The sequence below is a fragment of the Adelges cooleyi genome, unplaced genomic scaffold (genome assembly GCF_023614345.1).
Source record: "Adelges cooleyi isolate 19-005CV unplaced genomic scaffold, UGA_ACOO_1.1 ACOO_flye_CR_arks_rails_tigmint_CR_PRNA_247, whole genome shotgun sequence".
Classification (NCBI taxonomy): domain Eukaryota; kingdom Metazoa; phylum Arthropoda; class Insecta; order Hemiptera; family Adelgidae; genus Adelges; species Adelges cooleyi.
In genome coordinates this window covers 8985406-9008935 of record NW_026095912.1, presented here as the reverse complement: position 1 = coordinate 9008935, position 23530 = coordinate 8985406, and the positions used below count along the sequence as shown (strand labels likewise).

Here is a 23530-nt window from a genome sequence, read left to right as displayed (position 1 = left end):
TGTTAACAAAATAGCTTTGACCATATTAAAAGCTCGAAGGGTGTACAATTAGGTATTTTTCTTATTATTACATCAGATTAGTTTCTTGTATTTGAAAATAATAATATTTAATGTAAATAAGGATTAAACTTGGTCGACCCCAATTATATGGGATAAGGCCGTACGAAGGAGTTTTGAACTTCAGAGTTGAGATCAAGTAAAAGTCTTAGTTCAAACTTAAACAAAAAAAACTAAGCCATAGATAATATGATGTGGCCTAACACTATATTTTTGCATTATGATGTATAATATAATATATTCTAGCTATACTTATATTAAAACATAGTTAATAAGTCTATAGGTAGGTACCTATAGACTTATCCTATAGGCTATCCTATTACCTATCTTGTAGATAAGTCATTTAATTTGTAAGAACCGAAACCCCAAATAAATATTTTTTAAAAGTTGATAGTTAAAAACGAATTTCTACTTTTAGCGTTCTTGCATTGAGTACATAGCCACATTTGACTAGACCTTTTGCATTAATCGACTACTTTATAATTTCTAGATCCACGCTTATATCTATTGTACAATCTTTGTGTCAAAACTACTCGGGTTAACAGTCTAATCATGACAAAATAGATAGGTATAATGTCAAAATACGAGTTTATGAATGGAATGCGCAGAAATGGCGATAGCTTTTCTCCGCCTGTGATTGGCTATAAATTATATCTTATCAGGAAATTATATGCCCGCCAAAACTTTAGTTTGTAAATTATGTATATAATAAATAGAACTAAAGTAGAGCATAATTAACTATTAAGACTGTATAAAGAGTATAATTATTTTGTTTATTTAAATATAATTTAAAATGCCTCTTTGTGTTTTTGATGGATGTTTAAGTGGCAGTAGGCGCAAAGGTCTCAACAAAAATCCACACATCCATCTTCACAAATTTCCTAAAAATGAGGAATTAAAAAAAAATGGGTTTTGCAAATTCAAAGTAATAAACCTATTAAATGTAGATAAAGGTAACAGATATTAAATATTTAGTTTTTCTCGAGATAAAAGGAGTTGGTGTTGTTGTAGCTTTTGTATGTTCATTACATTTCAATGCTAATGACATTGTTGAGAAAACTAGTACACAAATTAGCAGGCTATTCACCTCAAAAATCAAGGAGAGCCAAATTCAATACAATTAAAAGTTCAGAAGTTTTATATACGAGCATTATAAATAAATTAAAAGATGAGACAGCCTCGGGATTCGATAAGATAACTGTTAAACTATTAAAACAGACTGCCAATTTTATTAGTGAGCCTTTAGCTTTTATTTTAAATTTATGTTTAATACAAGGTATTTTTCCTGATAAATTTAAGCTAGCTGTAATAAAACCTCTATTTAAATCAGGTAAAGTTGAAGATGTATCAAATTATAAGCCTATCTCCATGCTCAGTAATTTTTCGAAAATATTTGAAAAAATAGTTAAAGGAAGACTTATAGACTTTTTAGAACAAAATGATCTTCTGACCAAAAACCAATTTGGGTTTAGGCCAGGCAAAAGTACAACTGGAGCTCTTTATCTTACAACTCAATTTATATACCAGAAACTTGACAATAACGAAAAAGTACTTGCAATATTTTTAGATTTAGCAAAGGCTTTTGACACGGTTGATCACACTATTTTATTGAAAATATTACCTAATTACGGTATAATGAAGAAAGTTATTCGTGGTTCAAAAGCTACTTAGATGACAGAAAACAAATGTTCTCTGTTAATGGTGTTCTTAGCAATGAGAAAAATATAAAGTATGGTGTTCCTCAAGGTAGCGTGTTAGGCCCAATTTTATTTATTCTATATATAAATGAGTTATGTAATATAAGGTTAGATGGTTTAGTAGTTGCTTATGCAGATGATACCTGCCTGCTTTTCTCTAGTACAACATGGGAAAATGTTAAATACAAAGCTGAACTAGGTTTTAACAGAATATTTAAAGAGTTAAATATTAGAAAGCTGTCTTTAAATATAAATAAAACGGTTTTTATTGCTTTTTCTATTACAAAGTTACCCAATTTTCCAATAAATGAACTTAAAATTCACTCATGTAGCAATGATGATTCGAGATGTTCCAACTGTCAGAAAATTACAAGGGTAAACAGAGTAAAATACTTAGGTCTAATCATGGATAGTAACTTACGCTGGAGTGTTCATATTGAGAGTCTGGTAATGCGTTTAAGATCAATTATCTATAAATTTCACAAATTAAATAAAATCTTCCCAACGGATACGAATGCGTACTATTTACCAAGCGTTGTGTAAGTCTGTCTTACAGTATGGATTGATAGTATGAAGGGGCTGTGCAGCGAATGTAATAAGACCACTAGAAGTACAACAAAATTGAATTGTGCAAATAAGCTTAAATAAAAAAATACTTTTAGGTTCTACAGTACAAAACTACAAAGAATTCAAAGTACTTCCAGTAAAGTCTCTTTATAAACAATTTGCCATTCTGTTTTCGTCAAATAATTTTAAAAAGAAAAATGAAACTAAACGTGACATTAGAGCGTTTGACATTATGATTTGGTTCACAAAGAAAGAATTTGGTAAACATTTTGTTGATTAACTAGGTCCAACTATTTTCAATTCTTTGTCTTTAGATATCAAAAAAAGTATTTGTAATAATTTAAGAAAAAATTATGGATATTTATGTAATAAAAAAATTGTTTTTGCGTATTTATTAGAAAGCTTATAAATGTACTATACTGTTAAATAAATTAGCTTATGGACCTTATGCATTTACAGTTCTATAAGTCAGTATTATCTAATCTATTTTAATTATTAATTTTACTAATTTTCTGTTTATATCTAACTTGTTTTTATTAAATTTTAAGTAAAAATTGTGTTGTAATTCATTTACCCCGCCACAAGCTTTCTTAATGGGGTAAATTAATCAAAATTGTTATATTGTAATTTATATTATATTGTATAACAATGATTTATATTAATAAAAAAAAAATAATAAAAAAATACCATTGAGGTATGATAATAGTAAGATATTAAGACACCGGTCCAAGTCTAAGTGTTCATAAAAAAGTGTACGTCGCTCATTGGACAAAAATGAGTCGTACATAGGAACGGGGCCGATAATCATTTTACTTTAACTACAATTTAGTTTATGTAATTTGTATTAATAGAGAAGTATGGTACTTAAATTACATTTTGTATCATTTTTTTTTTTTTTTTTTTTAATAATTTTTATCAAATTTTCTTATCTATATATCATTATTTTTAGTTAGTACTAACCCTAAGTATTTAAACTGCTTGGCTCTGCTGAAAACATAGTTTTTTATACAATTAAATATATAATAAATATGTATTCATGTATATATTTTAAATCCAAAGACAGGTAAAATGATACAAAAAAGACTTCTTTCAATTACTTGTAAAAGCCTTTTCCTGCAACCAACATAGTTTAGTTTATCCTTATTCTAAGGAAATGAATACAGTAGGTAGTTCTCTCTTGCTTTTTGCATCACAGTTGATGAGCCAGTACGTTTTGTGAGATGTACAAGCTGCTGTAGTAGTAGTTACTGTGTCTTACCACTACGCCATTTTAAACGCCTTTAATTAGCAGGAGATACTGTCTATCTATTCTTAATCCCAACCCACAGGAATTTGATTGTGAAAAGATCTATAAAATGTGTATATTGTTATAATCTCATTCCTTGATTTTTGTACATTGGAGCATCAATTACACAATGTGTGATATTAAAGACATAACTCTATAAGAAATGTTTTTTGTCTATTAGGAAAAATCATTGGAATAACTATTAGATTTATAATTTTAATTAAAAATAAATTATTTTAACATAATGTCTTCTCACGGAACACATGTAAGTGATAGCATGAATATTGATTACTACCGCCTGATAACGTTTGGAGAAAAGCAAGATGGCTGATACTGCGTATCACGACAGTTGACATCATACCTATCTATTTTGTCATGAGTTTAATAACAGACATAATCAATATCGTGTCGTAGGCCTATCACAGTGTATATAAAATAGTTAAATAATTTAATCTAATATTTTATCTGCACCGTGATGCACACAGCACATATATATATATATATATATATATATATATATAATACAAAATGATACATTTTACTTATAAGCATAATTTGATTATAAGTTGATGAGCATATTTTTTTTATCGCTATTTACTTTTCTGTTATTATAATGATACACCGTTGCACTTAATTTTCAAGCGTTTTTTTCGATCAAAACAATATATCTATCAACATAAATATTAACTTTTAATTCTTATACAACCTTTTTTAAAAACCCACTTTTTTATTTGTTTTCACTTTAGTACAAAACTATTCAATCACTGCATTAAAATACAAGGTAAGTCGTACCTCTATAATGTTGAGTGTTCATTGTCACTAAATTGTACGATTCTAATTTCTACGACCACCATAGGCAAAATGATTTACGACTAAAACGGAAAACCCGAATATAATAAAGAAAAATAATAAAATCCGTTGTAAGAAACTGCTTTTATAGTCCAATAAAAATTGTACTACCCATAAAGACTATTCGCTATGTACTAATAAAAGTAGGTACACTAAGTATTAGGTTTAAATTAACATTTTGAAGAAATTTCCATTCGCGTAACAATACAAAAAACTAGGTTTTTGGAGAGAAAAAAATACTTATCAAAATATTTTATTTGCGACAAAAATATTTTCCATCATAATAATTACTCAAGGTAGGGCTGATACTACATTATAACGCTATTGTTTGTAAAAAATTACAAATTTAAAAATCAAAATAACTAGTAATTTTTCTAAAGTATTATGAGAAATTTTGGAGTAAACTTTTAACCGCGTTAAGTTATTTAGCTGTTAACTATTTTTTACACGTTTTAATTACATTTTAACTTGACTAAAATAATTGTTTTTAACATTTTAAAATTAACTTTAATAGTAAAAAAGAAAAAATGTCTAGCTTTGTACTCCGGACATACTGTGTGTACTATTTACTGGCCATGGGGGTTTTCAGACGTCATGTACTCTATATCTGTACTACACATATTTTTTGGGCTATGCTATATTATATTATAATAGGCAATATTGCTTATCCTAACACTGTCGTCTGTCACTCCATTGTTCGGTGGTCGCTCTGTATAGGCTTAGGCTATGGCCTATGCATTGCATTGGACATGAACGCGCGCACGCGCATCGCCGATAATGTACGGATCACACTGTTCCCATGCGGAAACGGAACATCTGTTGCCGCCGCCGTCGATCTTAAAGCACTCCCGAAAATAGAACACATTGCCGACGTCCATGGTTTATACTTATACAGAAATATGTAAATACGACGTGCCATAACCACACGACGATTAGTATTTGTGTGCAGTACGTGTGTATGTTGTGTACGGCCAGTGCCTACAAGAGGCCCGCTTGGCTCACGTATTTTATTATCCTAGTTTACATGCACTACAATTATCATTGCAGTAAAAACCATACTGCACTAATTGACTAATGTACACTAATAACTAGGGTGTGGGTTTCTTCAAGACGAAAACAGTATGCATCACTTGCGTGAAGCCTGTTCGTAGATATAACATATTATGGGTAGGTACTTGAATAGGAGTACCTAAAAGACAAAATATGTACAATATACTTCAATCAAATTAATTAAGACATGACGCTACGAATTTAGATGGCTTAACCATACACTGTGTTTTTTTTCAATGCTTACGTTACGATATGCTGTTTGAAAAAAGTATGTTTACCTACTACGCAAACAATTTAGAAGGTGCTAATTTTAGAATTACAGATACCATGGTCACCAAAGGTTCTCTCAAATTTCACCTCTAATCAATGGATAAATCAATAAATATGCAAGTGTGGAGTTAAAGACAAATACAGTAGTAAATTTAGGTACTCAGATGTGTAATGGGGTAGCCGGGCTTGGATCCAGTTTATTTTTTAAGGTATTACTATTTACTGAGGGTTGAGAAAATGTATGCGTTGTTGAAAATAATTGTTTGCATTGTTGGAAAATTTGGTATTATCCAATAGTATGTAGAACAGAAATAGTGTGTGAGAAAATAATAATTTTTATTGAAATCATTACTATACATTTATAATTTTATACCTAGCTATTTAGGTTTGAATACTCATCAAAACTAGACAAAACAAACATTTTGAAAATGAGAAGAACACCCCTAACGTGGTTATGAATAAATGTTGACACCTACTTAGGGCAGTATCGTATTTGAGAGTATATATCGGAAGATATCTTATGTGTATATCTCGAGGAGCTATGAAGGTGTTGAGATAAATTAAATAGAGCGCCCCATCCAACTTGCATCTTGGGGTAGATATGAGTTATTAAAATTTAACGCGTCGTAGATAAAAATCGTTAGAATAAACCCTGCTCTAGACCAATATAGACATAGGTCAACCAAAAATATGTAATACATGTTTATTTTGTTGTACCCATCTAAAGCTTGACAGAGTTGGCATATTTAAAATATCAATTTGTGTCATGTTTTATTGTCTACATTTCACTTTCTATTAAACAACTTTCTGTTTTCTTTGACTGAGTAATATTACTTATAATTTAGTTTTTGTGTATGCTATTTAAAAACAAAAAAATGAAAATAGAAGTTTATTCAAATATATCAAATGTAAAATGGTAAACTACATGAAGTGTATTAAATTAAAATCAAACATGCAATATCAAGTTATAATTTTGACAGATGACGAGTATATATAATTTAAAAATAATAAACACATATGTAATATATATGTAGATACTTGTTAGTTGTGACAGCCAAATTATAGGAGCTCTGGCTGCACATCAATTAATTGTTAGGAAACCTTTCCATGTATCTCCCTTCCTGCACGAAAGCGCAGATAATATTAAAAATAACGTGACCCAAAACCATCATACTTCTCATGCAACGATTTATTTTTCATGCCCAATTTAGAGTCTCATGTTATTGATTTTTTTTTTATAGCCTAATGTTCAAAAGACAAGTTCGAAGCGAGGCGGATTATTTAAACTTGTAGACTAATTTGTTTATCTTCATAGTTAACCTACTGTATATCATCTGACTCTGAAGTTATGACTATAACCGAAAGTCAATATTTACACTGTTGTGCACTGAGCATAGTCATCATCTATATGGGTTTTCCGTCTCGTCAGCTGAGATAGACAATCGTTAGTAATCTTGTATTCCTTAAAATTATGTAAAATATACACGGACTATGGTCGTAAGCGCTTTTCTTTTTTACTTAACTCCATGCTACGTCCGTTTCGCTGGATAAATAAAAAAATCAATGATCTCTCTCAAATCATACAAATCTCAGACAAATAATTATAATTCATAATAATAGTTAAAGTTGATTTGCGTGAGTATTTTTAGTTTTATTTAGTCCACTTGCTAATCGTTTGCACTTGTAATTTTAAAACTAAATTTTGTTCTTTTTTCACTGTAGGTTTACCTATTACATAAATATAACAGATTACAGATTTATGATTAAATATATAAACGTGTTTCTGATAATTTCCAAGTTACATACTTAATAAAAAAAATGCTTATTGACAGAAATTACAACAAAGAAATTGCAATTATTGCTTTTCCTCTTACCGTGTAGATTGGTTATAGAATAATCACGGACAGCGTATTGTACTCCGTTCGGGAGTTGTGATAGAAAACAACAATGAGGCTATATTGTACTGCGTTGTGAATAAAAACATATAATATACATCTATATAATATGTTATGATATTATTATATTATTAGTAAGGATTGTCATAATATGCATGCCTTATTTTACATTGAATTTTCGACCTCCGAAGACTTCTCATCGAGTCATACAATGATTTGGATTTCTGCATATTTGAAGGTTTCCAAATAAGCAGGCACCAAAAAATAATATAAAATATTACTTATTTATATCTAACCAATGACCATAGTTAATATTATGTCTAAATTATATATTCATAAAATATTATAAGACTAAGACGTGATCTCGAACGACCTGCGTTGTTTTAATAGCGCCACGATAAGTTTTTACTAGGTCAGCGATTTCGTGACGCTTACAAAATAGGTAGATAAAAGTAAAAAAATAATAATATAAAACAAACAACACGCGAATGCAAATACAAAGTATAATTGTATTGATAAATGCATATCTGTTAGCCTGTCAAACAATATTGATTTGATACTTTATATTATATTATACCTTTCTTTGAACTAATAGAGGAGTGAATAGGTCAATATTTGAGCTGGGTCTTACTGAATCAATCAAATTTATGTGTAATTTTTAAAAATCGATTTTAAATATTTGAAGTTTAATTTTAGTTAAACTGCGTGCCCGGCCCTTCAAACAATTATTACAATGGCTATATCTCCGTTCAACAGTTTTACATTAGTCGTGCTTCATAATCTGCATTCTGCGTTACACTTTTTACATCTTAGTCCTTAGGAATTAAAAACTTTTTAAAAGTTAGTGTCTTAAAAAGACACCTAGACTGTATACAGAATAGGCCGACAGATGGTACCTCAAGCCAACTACACTGCAAGCCAATGTAAATACCGGATATAAATAGTAAAATCCGCTCTTGTATGGCTGTGAGTCGCCGACACATTAACAAGGTCCTAACAACACCATATCTGTAAAATAATACGCAATGATACAATATGCCAATACAATGTTATTTACTATTTGTCATTATCGCACCATTCTCCTATATACATTGTATCAATGTAATGTATTCAATTACTAAAATGCGTTAGTGACAGATTTAGCTGAGGCACCCACCGACCTTCTTGTTGACCTTTTTTTTTTTAATACTACAGTTTTTTTTTATATACATAATATAGTCTTGACAATTGACACATTTGTTATTAAAATTAATATTTATGCTGAAATTTTTATTTATTTCAATTTATTGCTCTTATTTAGTTAGATGTTATAATATGAATATGCCTAAAAAACTACATTTAATTTAGGTATTTGCATTGATAAAAGTTTGTGGTGTAGAAATATTTTGTTTTAAAAAATTCTTGGACTCCTACTGTTGGGTTGGTTTTCCCTATTTAATAAAAAAAAATGTATGTTAGTAAAAGTATTAATTACTTTTTGGCTAAATATCACCACAAGTTTATAAAGAGAAAACCAAGGTTTTCCTGGCCATTTAAGTAAAGATTGCTAAATCGTATTAAACCCTTATTGAAATTTGTTCGCCTATAGGTATTTACTTAAACCAGCTGTTGATTTTAAGAAAACTGGACATGGTAATTGTCTAATGAGAACGGGAAACCTATCCTCGTAGTTTTAATTATTATAATTAGATAAACTGTGTTATATTTATTAGAAAAAAATAACTTTGATTATAAGGGGATTGAAAGCGGGCGGTTTTTAAGGGGTTTTATACAGGCATAACTTTAGAAAAATGGTTTGTTCCATTTGATTACACGGATCCTGTCTGACTCTAATCATAAATATTTAATACCTGAATTATTATTTTATTAAAAACTAAAATCAGAAAGTCAGTCAATGACAATGGTCCAATACGTATATATTAATAATTTTACTCGTTTCTTTTAATACCGAAAAAACAACTGTAAAACAACACAACGTTTTATTTTCAAAAACCCATCGGAAGTGGGCGAGACCATTTTAAACATATTACGGACTTCCCACACATTCATTCGATAGCAACCAGTTACCAGACTTAATTAAGCTCAATAACATTCGCACTAATCGATGTTTAGAAATAAACAACATAATATTAAACTGTATCCATATAATTGCTATACTATACATTTATTTATAAGATATATTAAGCTGTTATATGATTACAAAATAATTTTTAGGAAGTAAGTCGTAACCCGACTTGATATAATGCCATAAGGAGGAACAAAATTATACACATTTTCGTATTGATTGCTGTTATTTTTTTAACAGTTTACTATACTTTTTTCGAGTTATAAGTATTTTAAGTACCTACAATGTAATATGCGTGTACCAACAAGCACAACCCTAGCATATTACCTAACCTAATCCACTGCTATTGGTTTTTATAATAATATTTGTGTACAATTATTGAAGTCAAAACAATTTAATGAAATCTAAATTTACAATGTGATCACTCATCACATACCATGAGAGAGATGTAGAGTAGGCAGTAGAACTAATTTATGGTTTTAAGAAGGATTGCACGTGATATCCAAATTTGAAATCGTCACGCTTGGTGCTATATTAGTAGAGGGATTAAGGTTATGCACCACAACCCTAGCCTAATGTATTTAACAGTTATGCATTCCTTTAAATGTTATTTATTATCGGACGGCATCGTATTAAAAATATATAATAAATCACATAATGTGGCCAGACAAAAAACACCGTCCAAGGCCAGCACGGATAAAAGTGTGAAATCTACAAAAAATTTTATGTTTATAAGCTCATAAGTCATAACACTATACAAATAACTGTTATAGTTTTTATTTTAATTGTTCTTATCTAAATCGAAAGGTCATCGACTTAATAAAAAAGGTCAAATCCAATAGAGCGTGCAAAACAATTATTTGTATTGACTACTGATATAATCTCTGGATACTGGACAGTTTAGAGGCGAGGCAAGTTAACAGCCACCACAATCCACCAAAGACTAAAACTTTATTTTTAGTTATCACTAAATAGTCGTAGATATAGAATGAAAAAATAGTATCTTATTGTACAGTTAGTACTGTTTTTTTGTATTTGCTGCAGTCAAAATTGAACGTCAAATATTTGAAGGCTAAAGTTGTAAAAACTAGTTTTAAAAAACATTAAATTATCGAAATTTAAATTATTATATGAAGTCATTGTTTTAAAAATCATTTATGAAATTGAAGTATTTTTATTGGTTGTGTTATATGCATTAAACTATTCGCAGTATGTTGTTTAATTATTTTTATTGATGATAACATCAGCCATGGAGATCAATGTGATCTTCTAAACACATCATGAAGGAAGTTACCTTGAAATATATAATATAATTGCCTGTAAGGAAAAATTAAAATGTTAATGAAATAAAAGTAAAAGATGAGTAGGTACGAATAACCATAATACAACATCATTATACTATAGAAGAAACCTATGAAGTTGTTTTGTTGTAAATAGAAAGCTATATCCAAGTCGAGATGGATAAAAAATTGTTTTTAAATGAAAGTCATATGAACATATTGTAGTCCATGAATGTTTTTTTAATGTATTAGCATTTATTATGTTATAGAATAATACATTTATTACATAATCAATGGTATTAGTTAAAGAAAGTTTTTAAGAAAACTGTTTTTGTCTAAAGATAATGCTGAATATAGTGTATAATAACAATTAATAAGTAGTATAATTACAAGTGGGGAAGTATTTTCCAATATGTAAAATTACGAATTAAGACTACTTATAATATCTAATAGCTTCAATGTCTCAGTAAATGTACATTAAGCTAATTAAAGTGTACCTAACTACTTATTTAACCCTAACAGTCATCTAAGGCCAAGGTAGCCGACTATTTATTTCTATTATTTTACAAATATTAAACATATTATACTCTACAGTGCGGTCACAAAACTGTAACCGATTTGTAAAAAATTAAAAATGTATTAAAATATTACCCATAGAGTAAATAAATGTTCTATATTTACCTGTCAATTATTTTATTTTAATTAATTGACCTTAATTAGGTTTATGTATAAAATATTTTGTTTAGAGGTATTTGACTGTGAAAATCATGCAAAAAAATACTTACCCAAATCGTTAAAGTAAAATCGTATTGTTGACCTATAAAATACAACGCGCTAAACCGGTCAATAATAATATACAAGTCAAAGTAAGTGGGCGTTGTCTATCGGGTAAAAGTTATCCTTTTTTCGTATTATTATTTTGTTTAATAATATTATCCGGATTTTAACAGAGTATAGAGTAAAACGCACCCTGTATTATTGCAAAATGTATTATTATCAAAACTGCAAAATATAATCAAATCATGTAAAACAAATATGAAATTACCTAAATGTCATGAAAAGAGATGCCCTTTTTAAAGGTCGTTGTCATGAATATGAAAATACAAAAAAAGTTAATTTATAAATAGTTCTACATGGAAAAAAGAAAACTTGATTTTCAACCATATTCATTTATATATATATATATATGTGTATATATATATATATAAACTGCGAAATTTGACACATATAACACATGGGAAAACGTATCCCATGTGTTATCTCATTTTTCAATATTTGGTGACTTACGTTGTTTCTCAAATATGTGGTTCATATATATATATATATATATATATATATATATATATATATACTTCATAAATCATAATTATTGTATATTAGTATGGAACAATATATTTGGGCTTGATCAATTCAAAATTATACTGCGTATTAATTATATTGCGAGTTAGCCGTTAGCTTATAGTTGTTATAATAGTAATTGCCTGGAAGACATCTTAACTGTTAATTTCATCGATTCTCATTGTAATTCCATGACAATAACGTTGTACCGAATTTGACGTCACCGTTATTTTTGCAGACGTCTTGACGTGATTTTTAACACACGAGCCACCGAAACGAATAAAAATTAATGTTTTTCAATTAAAATAATATTGTCCATTGCCCGATAACGTTTTATGGCTTGTGGATATCATTTCTGATAAGTCACATACGCGGTTTAGCCGACCGGAACTGCGGTTCGGGAATTATTTAGTATTCTCAGCTCTTACTTAGTACCTATAGACTATAGTTTATAATGTAGTCCCTATGCATTTTGATTGACGTTCACTCATAAACATTGTTACGGTAAGTGGTAATAATTAATTAGCTATTAACGTACAAGTGTTTACACTAGTATGCAATGTGCATTATACATCGTATGTTGGTCAAGGAACATAATATAACATCCTCCTAAATAGATAATTATCCGAAACGGGTTTGTAGGTGGAACTCTCGAGAACTCTCAAAAGGTGGTCGGTTTTCAAAATTATTATAAATTGCTCTGACGTTCGCCGTATGATACGTGGATTTTGAATAATTCAACGATAATTTATGTATTAATAAAACTACAACTTAGCTATACATGTTACTATAAAGACTTCACTTTTTATTTTAGCTTTTTTTTTTTTGAAAAGCAAACACGTTCCGCTCTATATTATGATAGTTTTTTAATTATTCTGGACGACGGAAACGGAACATGTGTGATGTCCATACATATATTAACATCTACCTATTATAGACCGCCGGAATAAAATAAACACGTCAGAGTGTTAAGTTACTTCGGTGTTTTTGGCAATGTAACAGAAGGCTTTCAGTAATATTGCTTGCCTCCAAGGCTTTCTCCAAGAAAACATAAAAAAAGATTTTATGTATTATTCGGTTTTTGTAAAAAAAAACATAATTTCATTCATCGCCCTTGCACGCAGCGACATCATTTTAGTTTTTACCAGAGTCGGACAAAGTTTACCTATGTGCAGCTCTCGACACTACCCTTCGGGAAGGATACAACAAACATTTTTATAATAGCAATTCGAAATTAAAATTACTTATAAGCAAATAAAAATGTTACCTATACGAGTTAATAGTTTAATTTGCGTTTTATACATATCTATTTGTGTACCACTTCCGATCCAGCTAATAGTAATGCCAAAAATATCTATAAAAAATATACGACATGGAACTTAAGCTTAACCTAAAACCATGGTAAATATTGGCCTATACTTAAGTATGAAGGTAAAAAAACAAACGAAACTGCAAACTGCCCTACTTGAATCAGTACATGGTTGTGCAAAATATATTTGTAAAAATTTAGTACATATAAAAAAAACATCAAACGCAGTGTGCATTGTTGTTGTTACACGTGTAAAAGTTAGAATTTAAAAAATCATATATTATCATATTTATTTTATAAAATTGTTTTTATGCAGCTAAGCGACTGGATTGCCACACCGAATCATCCTTGACGAACAACAGGCGGTCCGCAATTCTCTGACCGATGGATTCGTAAAACTCCACTACGTTAGGTACGAGTTTGTAAGCGACTCTGGAAAAAAAAAACAATACTTAGCGTTAAATTAGTTCCAAATAGCTTTCAACGAAATTAGAGGCGTTACAAAATTGCCTACACACACCTATGCTATGTTAACAACGGCTGTACTTATGTCTATATTTGTATAGGTGCAACAAAAAAGGTGTTACCGGATAAATAATTAAGGGCAAAATACACGATGAAAATGTAATTATAATGTATTTATTATTTTAGACATGGTCATCATGACCTGTTAAATAATAACATTACACGATCAACACGATTCAGTGATTAATACAATTAGATTTGGTTTTTCGCTCGTTTATCTTTTGTCGACACAACCTTAGGTCAAACTGCAGTAGTTCGTGTACAACCAAGATTAATTAATAACAAATAATAATAATTTAACATTGTTATCAAACGGGTAAGACGCGTTTGTCGTGTCTGCCGAAAAAACCATCGATCATCGTTTAATGATCACAGCTAAATACCAGTCCCCGTCCGAACTCCGAGCTAACATTTATAATATTATTGTTCTCTGAGCCAAAAAAAAAAAAATAATAACCGGAGTGACAAATTTATCGTTTTTATACACAATAGAAAATCGAGTTAAGACACGTGTCATATAATCCACTGTCCTCGTAAGAATTTAAAATCCTTAAAATTTTTACAAATTTACGTTAAAGAATACCAATGGAACATTTTAAAGGCTAGTTAAAATTTTACCGCTAAATGAAAAGCAATTATAATTTCCTCAGTCCTCACTGCTGTACTTAAATGGTATTTAGCTACTTGGTAGCTGTGATAAACTGCTAAGAAAGAATCCTTATTATACTTATGGTATTATGCACACTGGAACTAAACATTTAACTTAATGTAATTTTTTTATGAAACTAAAAAAAAAATTACGTGTTCACAATAACGAAAATAAATAAATTTTGGTTACTTATAATGTTGTTTAAAAATTAAAATTTATACTTTATCGATTGAAAATATGAAAACACTGTATTAAATATTTCATAAATTAATTAATTTACACTGAATACATTATAATTTTTAAAAATTGTCAATGATAAACTTGATAAGTCACGTTTACGGTTTAAAGACTTTTCATTACTAATTAAATACAGTGTTAATTAATAATATTAGGTATAATCTGTTGTTGTCAAAAACACAAAACTTTAAAATTGGCCTACAGTTGTGTTTAGGAAATATTTTTAAACAGTGTTTCACGCTTATCATATTTTGGCTCGTGAGTAGGTACCGAATCCATTAATGAATGAGACCGTAGGCTACTACCAAGTGGCCACGAATAGCTGCTATTAATTGTAATTTATTGCAAAAGTATAACACGACTTGGAAGCATAATTATTAATACCGCAAACATATGAGTTGGGCGAGCGTCATTTTTAACTCGGACTCATGCGCAGGTTAAAAGGTTAATATAAACTAATAATAAAATAGTAATTATTGCTGCATTAAAAAAATTAATTAATTTCATGTTTCCAGCTTCTTTGTACAACCGAAAAGCAATCGGTTTTATAACAAAACGCCTAATAAATAAATCAAGTTTAGGTACATCCGATGTCATAATAAGTGACAGTAAATTCACAAAATATTTTTATGATCCCAAACACTTTAGTGACTCCAGTTTGATTAGAACAATCATGTTTAAATGGAGTTTGAAATATTTTTATATTATCACTATTATAATGGTATAAATCAAGTGATTTTTGTACACGACTTTTTCTTAAAAAAAAGTTTTGCCTGTTACTAATGAACTAATAATTTTAATTTTCTTTTGTACTAAATAAAAAACTAAAAAAAATTTATTTATTTTTTAGACCAGTTCTTAATTCAGCATAACAGTTTTGGTTTTAATATTCTCAAAACTTATGTTAAAATATTGTGATATCTATAAATAACTTAAAGTCTAATTTTTGTATAATCTTAACGATTCATAATTGCATCGAATAGTTTTTCATTAAAATTATTTTAAGACTTAAAATGTTTTTATTTTATCTTGAAACTAAAGCGATCTTGGTGCTGGTTATTATTTTTTTGTCTCTCGTTAATAGTTGCGTTTAACATGGACTTATGTGACCATAACAATTGTCTTTGTATTAAATCTAGTTTAAGAGAATAAAAAGTTGCCGGAGTATACTACATAGAACTTAAACAACTTACATGTGATCGGGTTTGGGAAGCTGAATGTTGTGTTTGGTGACTTGGCCAAGCAATCTGTCATGGTCGCGTTTTAGCCGCTCCCAATCGACCTCTTGTCCCTGTTCACAAATTTGAGCACGGATTTTGCAAAATAGCGGTTCGATATCGTAGAGTTCCTGCATGTTGTCTGTGTTTAATTTATTCACCACTCCTTCGATGCGCACTTGTCTGGTCTGGTTTCCTTCTCCGGGGACCTTGTGCAGCCACAGGAACAACATGGAAGCTTGGGGGTTATCGGCCTACAATAACATTAAAAAACCATTTAACCGTCTCTAATATAACAGCTGATTATTCGGGCCCCTACCATGTCTGTTGATTTTCTACTCCTACCGTCAGTCATCATAACAAAACCGTCTTTGTCCAAACGCCGTAAGATCAAACTTCGGCACGACACCTTTCCGGCTCTGAAAGAATTTTTTTTTTTGCGTAATAAAATTCAAAGGAGAAGACAACAATAAAGTCTTTATAAAAATTCGAATTTAACTTAGTACTTTTCAGACCTAATTTCAATTCTCTAATGTACAAAATCAAATCATTAACAGTCACAGTAGCCTAGTTTTTAAAAAAAGTCGAACTAGTTGCAAATTTCTATGGAATATTTTTACACATAGTACTACTGATAAACGTTGCTAAACCAAAAAATATCATAAACCCTTTCCTCTAGAAAAGGTGGACATTTTTTTTTTATTTCGCTTTCTTAGATGAAGTTATATGGCTTAAGGTCTGAAAAATAAACATAAGATAGATCTAGATTATTGTGTATTACGCATAATACAGAATGGTAGAAATAAAGTTGAGCTGGAAGGAACAAATCCCCTAAACTAAGTTCTCATCACGTAAGTACAATATTTTTTTAGCTCCACGTCGTTTTTTGGTCAATATAATCTTAAAAAATGTTGGTCTATCTGTGCCTATGATAATAAATTAATAAATATAAAATCATAAATTATAAATATGTTAAAACTTTTATGAATTGAAACATTATGTGATAAAGTTTCGGATGTTTTTATGTCGTCAGTTTTATTCTGACATTTCAGACTCATTGCAGAGTTCAACTTTCATTTAAGTATTTACCAATACTACAAGTTTTCAAACTTTATGGGTGGAAATACTATAGGCATCTTATATCCATTCGTCTACTTCTTCATGAAAGATTATAAAAACCAGTTAAAATTACCTGTATACAATACTCCCAATACCATTATTGGGACTTGCAATAATAATATATATTTTTATTTTTTTAAGCACCGTACTTGGAAATTGTTGCTAGACTAAACGCTTTAGCCGATGTCACATTAATGTTGGCCGCACAGTGTTCGTTGTACCATTCACTGAAAATGTCCATAGGATTTGTAAAAGAAGTTTTTATCTTGTGTAAATCACTTTCTTCATACATCGGTTCGACCTGAAAAACAGTAAAACCATTTGTTATTAAAATTAAAATTAGTTATATTATTTATTAATCAGAAGAAAATATAAACGTATGTTGTAATTATAACATTGTTAAACTAATTTTTTACGGAAGTAAATATTAGGTCACAATACTGTTAATATATTAGCTATATATCACTAATGTTTAAATATTAGTTTAATCAAATCAATGTAGACTGGCACATCTGCAATAAGTCTATAAAAGGCTGACCACCGAACTATTATAAGGTAACTTTTATTCTTTAATTTACTACTGTCTACTATAGGTATTTTATTTTTACATTCATACTATATTATGAAAATATTGATTGTGTTGGTTTTTCTTTTAATGGACATAAATCAAAATGCAAATAAAAATTGTACTGCTATACTATTTAGACTGGCGTCGTTATATTTCGGGTATGAAATATCATATTGACTCTTATTTTACAGTATTTTAGAAATATGTTTCTATATTACAAGGAACAGACAGAGTGCTTTACTAATGAATAGTTGTAATTACAATGAAAACATCAAATGACGATAAGGTGCTAACTATTGTATTTGGTATACAATTAAAATAAATATAATTGATAGAAATTACTTGAAAACGATTAAAAATGTAAAAAAATATATAACATATTACATCGGAACAGAAAGCGTAATTTTTTTTTACAAATAAAGACTAAAACGCGGAGTCACTTTCTGAACTGTCTACCGAACCGATTTCAATAATTTTTGTTTTTTTATAGTTAACATCTTTTCTCTGGGGGTTAAAAGGCCGATTTTTGATTTTTGTTTTCAAAAAATATTTATAAGCATTTAAATTTTTTATTGTTTTTTCCAATAATACATCTAACTATTTTTTAATCGCTAAATAAAAAATCGGCCTTTTAGCTCCCACGGAAAAAATTGTAAGCCGTCCAATAGATACGCTAGAAAATGACTTCTACCGTCTACGAAAGTAATTTTTTATCAAACTTTCGTCTTAACTTGGAAAAAAATAACTTTAAAAGTATTATAATTAGAAAATTGTAATACATGTTCACCTTGAAATTAGTATGCATATGAAAAATGGCTATTATATCAATTTTTTGTCAAATATTGCCTCTCCTTTGCCCCTTCATAAATAGCGCTTTCCGTTCCCCTTAATTAAAAAGTATATGTTACTATGGAATTTGTATATCTTGGAACTTTTAAATTCAGTTCCAAATATAACTTTTATTTTAGAACTTGTTTTGTCTGTTCTTTTATAATTGTTAAGTTGAAATATTTTGAAAAAAATCCAAAACTTTTTCGGGCTCTGATTAAAAGTTTTTCCTTTAAACTTATTTACAGTTTTTCACGCATTTCTAGCGGTTAAAATATAGACTATTATAATTATCTCGCTATTGAAAAAATAAAAATACCCTTCTATTCTTTATCAGATAATACTAAATATGCAATTACAATATTTTTAATTAACCCATCTATTTATGAATTTTTCTCTCAACAGTTAAATACATAAATGCACATTGGAGATTGTTGTCTAAGGTAGCTAGGTACAGACTTTTAGAAACGCGGTGTTTATCGTTTTTAATGATTTACTAGATAATATATTATATATATATAGGTACGTTATGATGATGTCGACTGAACAGGTATACCCATATTAGGGCGTATATTTGTTGTGTGGGAAACGAAATCCGCAACTGTACATCGGCAAATTCAATCGGTTGTTGCGTTATTATATAATGTCATAATGCACATTATATGTTTTCAATATATCGTATTATTCAAACGAACTGGATTCGAAACAAAGTCGTCAAAAGCGGCATTTGAGATTTTATCCTACATATCTACCTCCCGCGGCTAAGACTCGTGTGTCCTATAGAAACCCTAAACATAAGTACCAACGGATGATTTATATAAAACGTGAGAATTGGCAAAGATTTGGCCTCCGGGCAAACTCCTTATTAAGCTACACAATCGTTACTAGAGACGGCCGTGACGGCAACTTGTTGGCGACTTTGTCCGTTTGACAAATAACACTTGAGTCCATTGGCGGAAAATAATATTAGCGAAACAATGTGCGACACATTTTTTTTTTCATAAGTAGTCGACATTAGATACACGGATTTCTAATAATTACAATGAGCGCACAAGGATTCGTCATCCGGCCGGGCGTGCACTGCAGGAACACGATAATAAATTGCTCTTATGTACAGGATAGGCTTTAAAGACGCATCGTGGTAATATACAGTAAGCTAACATGTCGGGCTCGTTCAAAAGTGCAATGATCATCACGCGGACAAACAATATAAATAAGTACTAGCTCAATAAGGACACTTGGACGATTGAAGAACACATATTATAGCCTCTAATAATTATCGTTTATTCGCTTCAGGGTCAACGCAATCTTAATGTATATATGAGTATTTTGAATCGTTTGTCGTTTGAAAGCGTTAAGTCTTGAAATATTGAAAATATTTAAGATTTTCAGACATCCCAAAAGTACACGGAAAGCATAAATGTAACTAGGTATCGTTTCTTTTTTTTAATGCGTGTGTATTGTATTGAGAATATTATTGTAGAAGGATAATCGGCACGATATAATTGATCTTAATAAAAAACCATTTAAAATGCTTAATAAACAAATGCTATAGGCACAGACCAGTTGGAATGAATTTGTTCAATTATTGGATAGTAATTTATTTTTGTGTGAACTGTAAAGGAACATAACATGGATTTTGTTCGATTTTAAAAGCAATAGACGTTAAAAAATGATGAGGTTAACATCATAGGCGTCAATTAGGAATACTAAAGAAGTCTATGAACGCTTCAAAAATAAAAACAAACGGAACTTTTTTAAAAAATTGACTTAAATTTAATGTTTAAAATATTCTATTAAATAAAGTATTATCGCTTTAAATATAAATTATGTAAAAGACTCTCAAATTGATAAGACGCAAGGTAAGGTAAAACACAGTTTATGTAGAATAGAAAAAAAAAATAATCATAGTTAATGAGTTCTCTTTTAGGCTTGTGAATTATTTTCCTATCGTGCTAGTTGAAGCAGGCCGGTATGAGGTTCCGGCCGAAATTCACATTTTACGATTTAACTGAAAAAAACAATTGCTCTTGCTCGGTTTTTTTTTATAAAATTATTTTTCGACTGTACATTTTTTTATGAACATTTGGATTTTTTTTAGAAAGTTAGAGAGCAAATTGCGAATTTTGCTAAACTTTATTCGTGCTCTTGCTAAAAAATGATCATGGAGAAAATTTCACGAAGAAAAATAAGTAAATTAGGTACGCATTGACCAGGTCTCTCGTCTGACCTTATCCAAAATTATGTCGTCCAAGAACAGCTTACGGTCGGTGTCGCTCACGTTCCTAATAATACTTTCCACATAATATGACGGCTGTTCGAGATTGCGATGTTGACTAAGTCCCTTATATTTACTAATGATACAGTCCTGAGACACTTCGCCACAAACGCAGGACTTGCAGTAAAATTTCAAAATTCGGTTCTTCGATCCCAAACACTTTAGTTCGTCCTCGGTTAGTTTGGAGCATTTCTTATGAACTGAACGCGAACACTTGTCGCATTTCACCGTACATTCGAAATAAGCAAACGGGCCGGAACAGACAAGACAATAAGAAGCCATTACCGGCATTTGTTTAAACTCACTACGAAAATACAACGACGAGTAGGTATTATGTACTAATATAGATTGGTCGACAGCAAAAAAACGCGCATTCAAGCCGATTTACGCGGTTATAAAACAACTGTGCGAGTAGTCGAGGTTTTGAGTATCATGTAAACGAGGGTTGATCAAACAGTAACTGTTTTTCTTACGTAACCCCTATTAGTAGAAGGAACTTTGTAAAACAATATATACACACGAATCACGTTTACTCGTTATAGGGTTTTGACATGTATGGACAACTATACAGGTAGTCTCGAATGTGTGAAGTCATATGAATCATTCTTATAATGGACGGTCTAAACTGTTAAAACTTAAACCCACATTAAGGATCCTGATCCTGGCATGCATTACAATATCAAGTTGAAAAATTTGGCCAATTTATGGCAAAAACTTTTTTCGATAACGTCACCTTAAATTTAAGTTAAATTATTAGCTTTTAATATCATTTTGAACACATATTTTTGAATTTGTTATATGAGCCATAGTCATTAACTAGCTAACAAAATATCTAAACTATATCAATTTTTTTTCTATTAGCGAAATCATCCCAACAAACTCTCTCTCTCTCTTCACAATAAAAATTTAATTTTTTTCAATTTCCTATTTTTCAACTTTTTTGTTTCCAAATTATGGTAGTGAATTTACTTAAATCTTACTTCGGCTTGGCGAATTGAAGACAATTTCCGAATGCTTGCCGGCATCAAGCTCAACGCTACCATTCGTTTTGCAAAACAGGGCAAAGCTTGGATTTTCAGCTAGAAAACCAAAAAGCGCGTTAAAGTTTGTTTAGTATACTTATTTATTTTTTGGAGTTCTTACCATTTTCACTTAAAATTGTTCTGTAGTTGTTTAATAAATTTACTACAAAAAACTAAACAAGGAAAAACTGTTCTTGAGAGCTTTCAAGTCGTTTGTGACGGTTTGGTCGGATTTACGTGTAACGCAGACGCTTATACAAGTTTTAAAAGCGACCGGATCACCTGTCTATTATCTTATCGAATTACTATGTAAGTTCATTAATTTAATTAAGAGATTTTTCGTTTCAATGTCCAATTGTCGGCATATACCATGTTCACTATGTGTATTATGTTCCTGTTGGTGAAGAGATATACGCTAACCTTCTAGGCTTTTGTGGCTTCTCCAGTTAAAATGTGTACCTACACACTGTGCTATTATGTAATTCTATTTTGTTACTTTAGACGGATAATGCTTTTCTCCGAAGCCCAGATATCTATCGTTATAGATTTCTAAATCGGTAGGTAAGCCATGGATAAATTACCTATAAACCTATGCTACAATTTCGAGAGAAAAAAATTATAAGACTATTAATAATATAAAACCAAAACAAATATATTACTCATCTAATAATTAATAACATTACCTATATTATTGACAATCAACACATACACATACACATATTATACAAAAACTATTAAATATTTTTGTGTAATTATAGTTTTATTCAGTTTTAGCCAATTGTTTCTAAATTATCAAAAATATTTTCTTAATAAATTTTAAATAAATTTAGATTTTAGGGGGTGTTTAATAAAGTTATAACTAACTAGATAATTAATATCTTAAAAAGACTTTCACACCGTGTATTTTTTGCGAGAAGTTAAAAGGTATCAATATTCAAATTTCAAACAATTCTTTAATTTGTATACTAGACTTTAACTTAATTTCATGTATATTTTGTCATCGATGGTAGACCTAACGCATAGTGCATTCCTGGTATTGCCTTCTCAACAATGATTTAACGATCCGTGCCGTACCCTTTGATATATTTTAAATGAATATTGATTACCACATTACAATTAAAATCTTACACTCGTGGCTAAATAATAATGTTATTCAGTCATGGTAACTGCGACTATGAAACATAATTATTAATTTATTTTATGTCATTTCTAATATTACTATATATACATATATATTTATATTATTCTTTGACAAATAATTTTTATATCGAGATGCGCTTAAAAGTTTTACAAAACTTCTTAGCATCTTCAAAATTTGTGTAAGTACAATATCGCCAAAACTTTTTTCAGCAAAATACTTAAATCTGACCACGTGAATGATGGTCGTTAAATATCATATTCTACTAATTTAATATGTCGAGATTT

The 23530-nt window shown here is 29.7% G+C and overlaps 1 protein-coding gene across 1 annotated transcript; it reads right to left on the bottom strand.

The window, feature by feature from the left end:
• Window positions 1-13810: 13810 nt before the first annotated feature.
• LOC126836433 (pyridoxine/pyridoxamine 5'-phosphate oxidase-like) lies at window positions 13811-22655 on the bottom strand. Its single transcript, XM_050569811.1, has 6 exons — window positions 22227-22655; window positions 22064-22162; window positions 17559-17710; window positions 16610-16709; window positions 16267-16544; window positions 13811-14094 (listed from the first exon to the last, which is right to left on the bottom strand). Exons 1-6 carry the CDS (start codon window positions 22227-22229, stop codon window positions 13971-13973), a joined length of 756 nt encoding a protein of 251 aa, XP_050425768.1. The 5' UTR covers window positions 22230-22655; the 3' UTR covers window positions 13811-13970.
• Window positions 22656-23530: the final 875 nt, after the last annotated feature.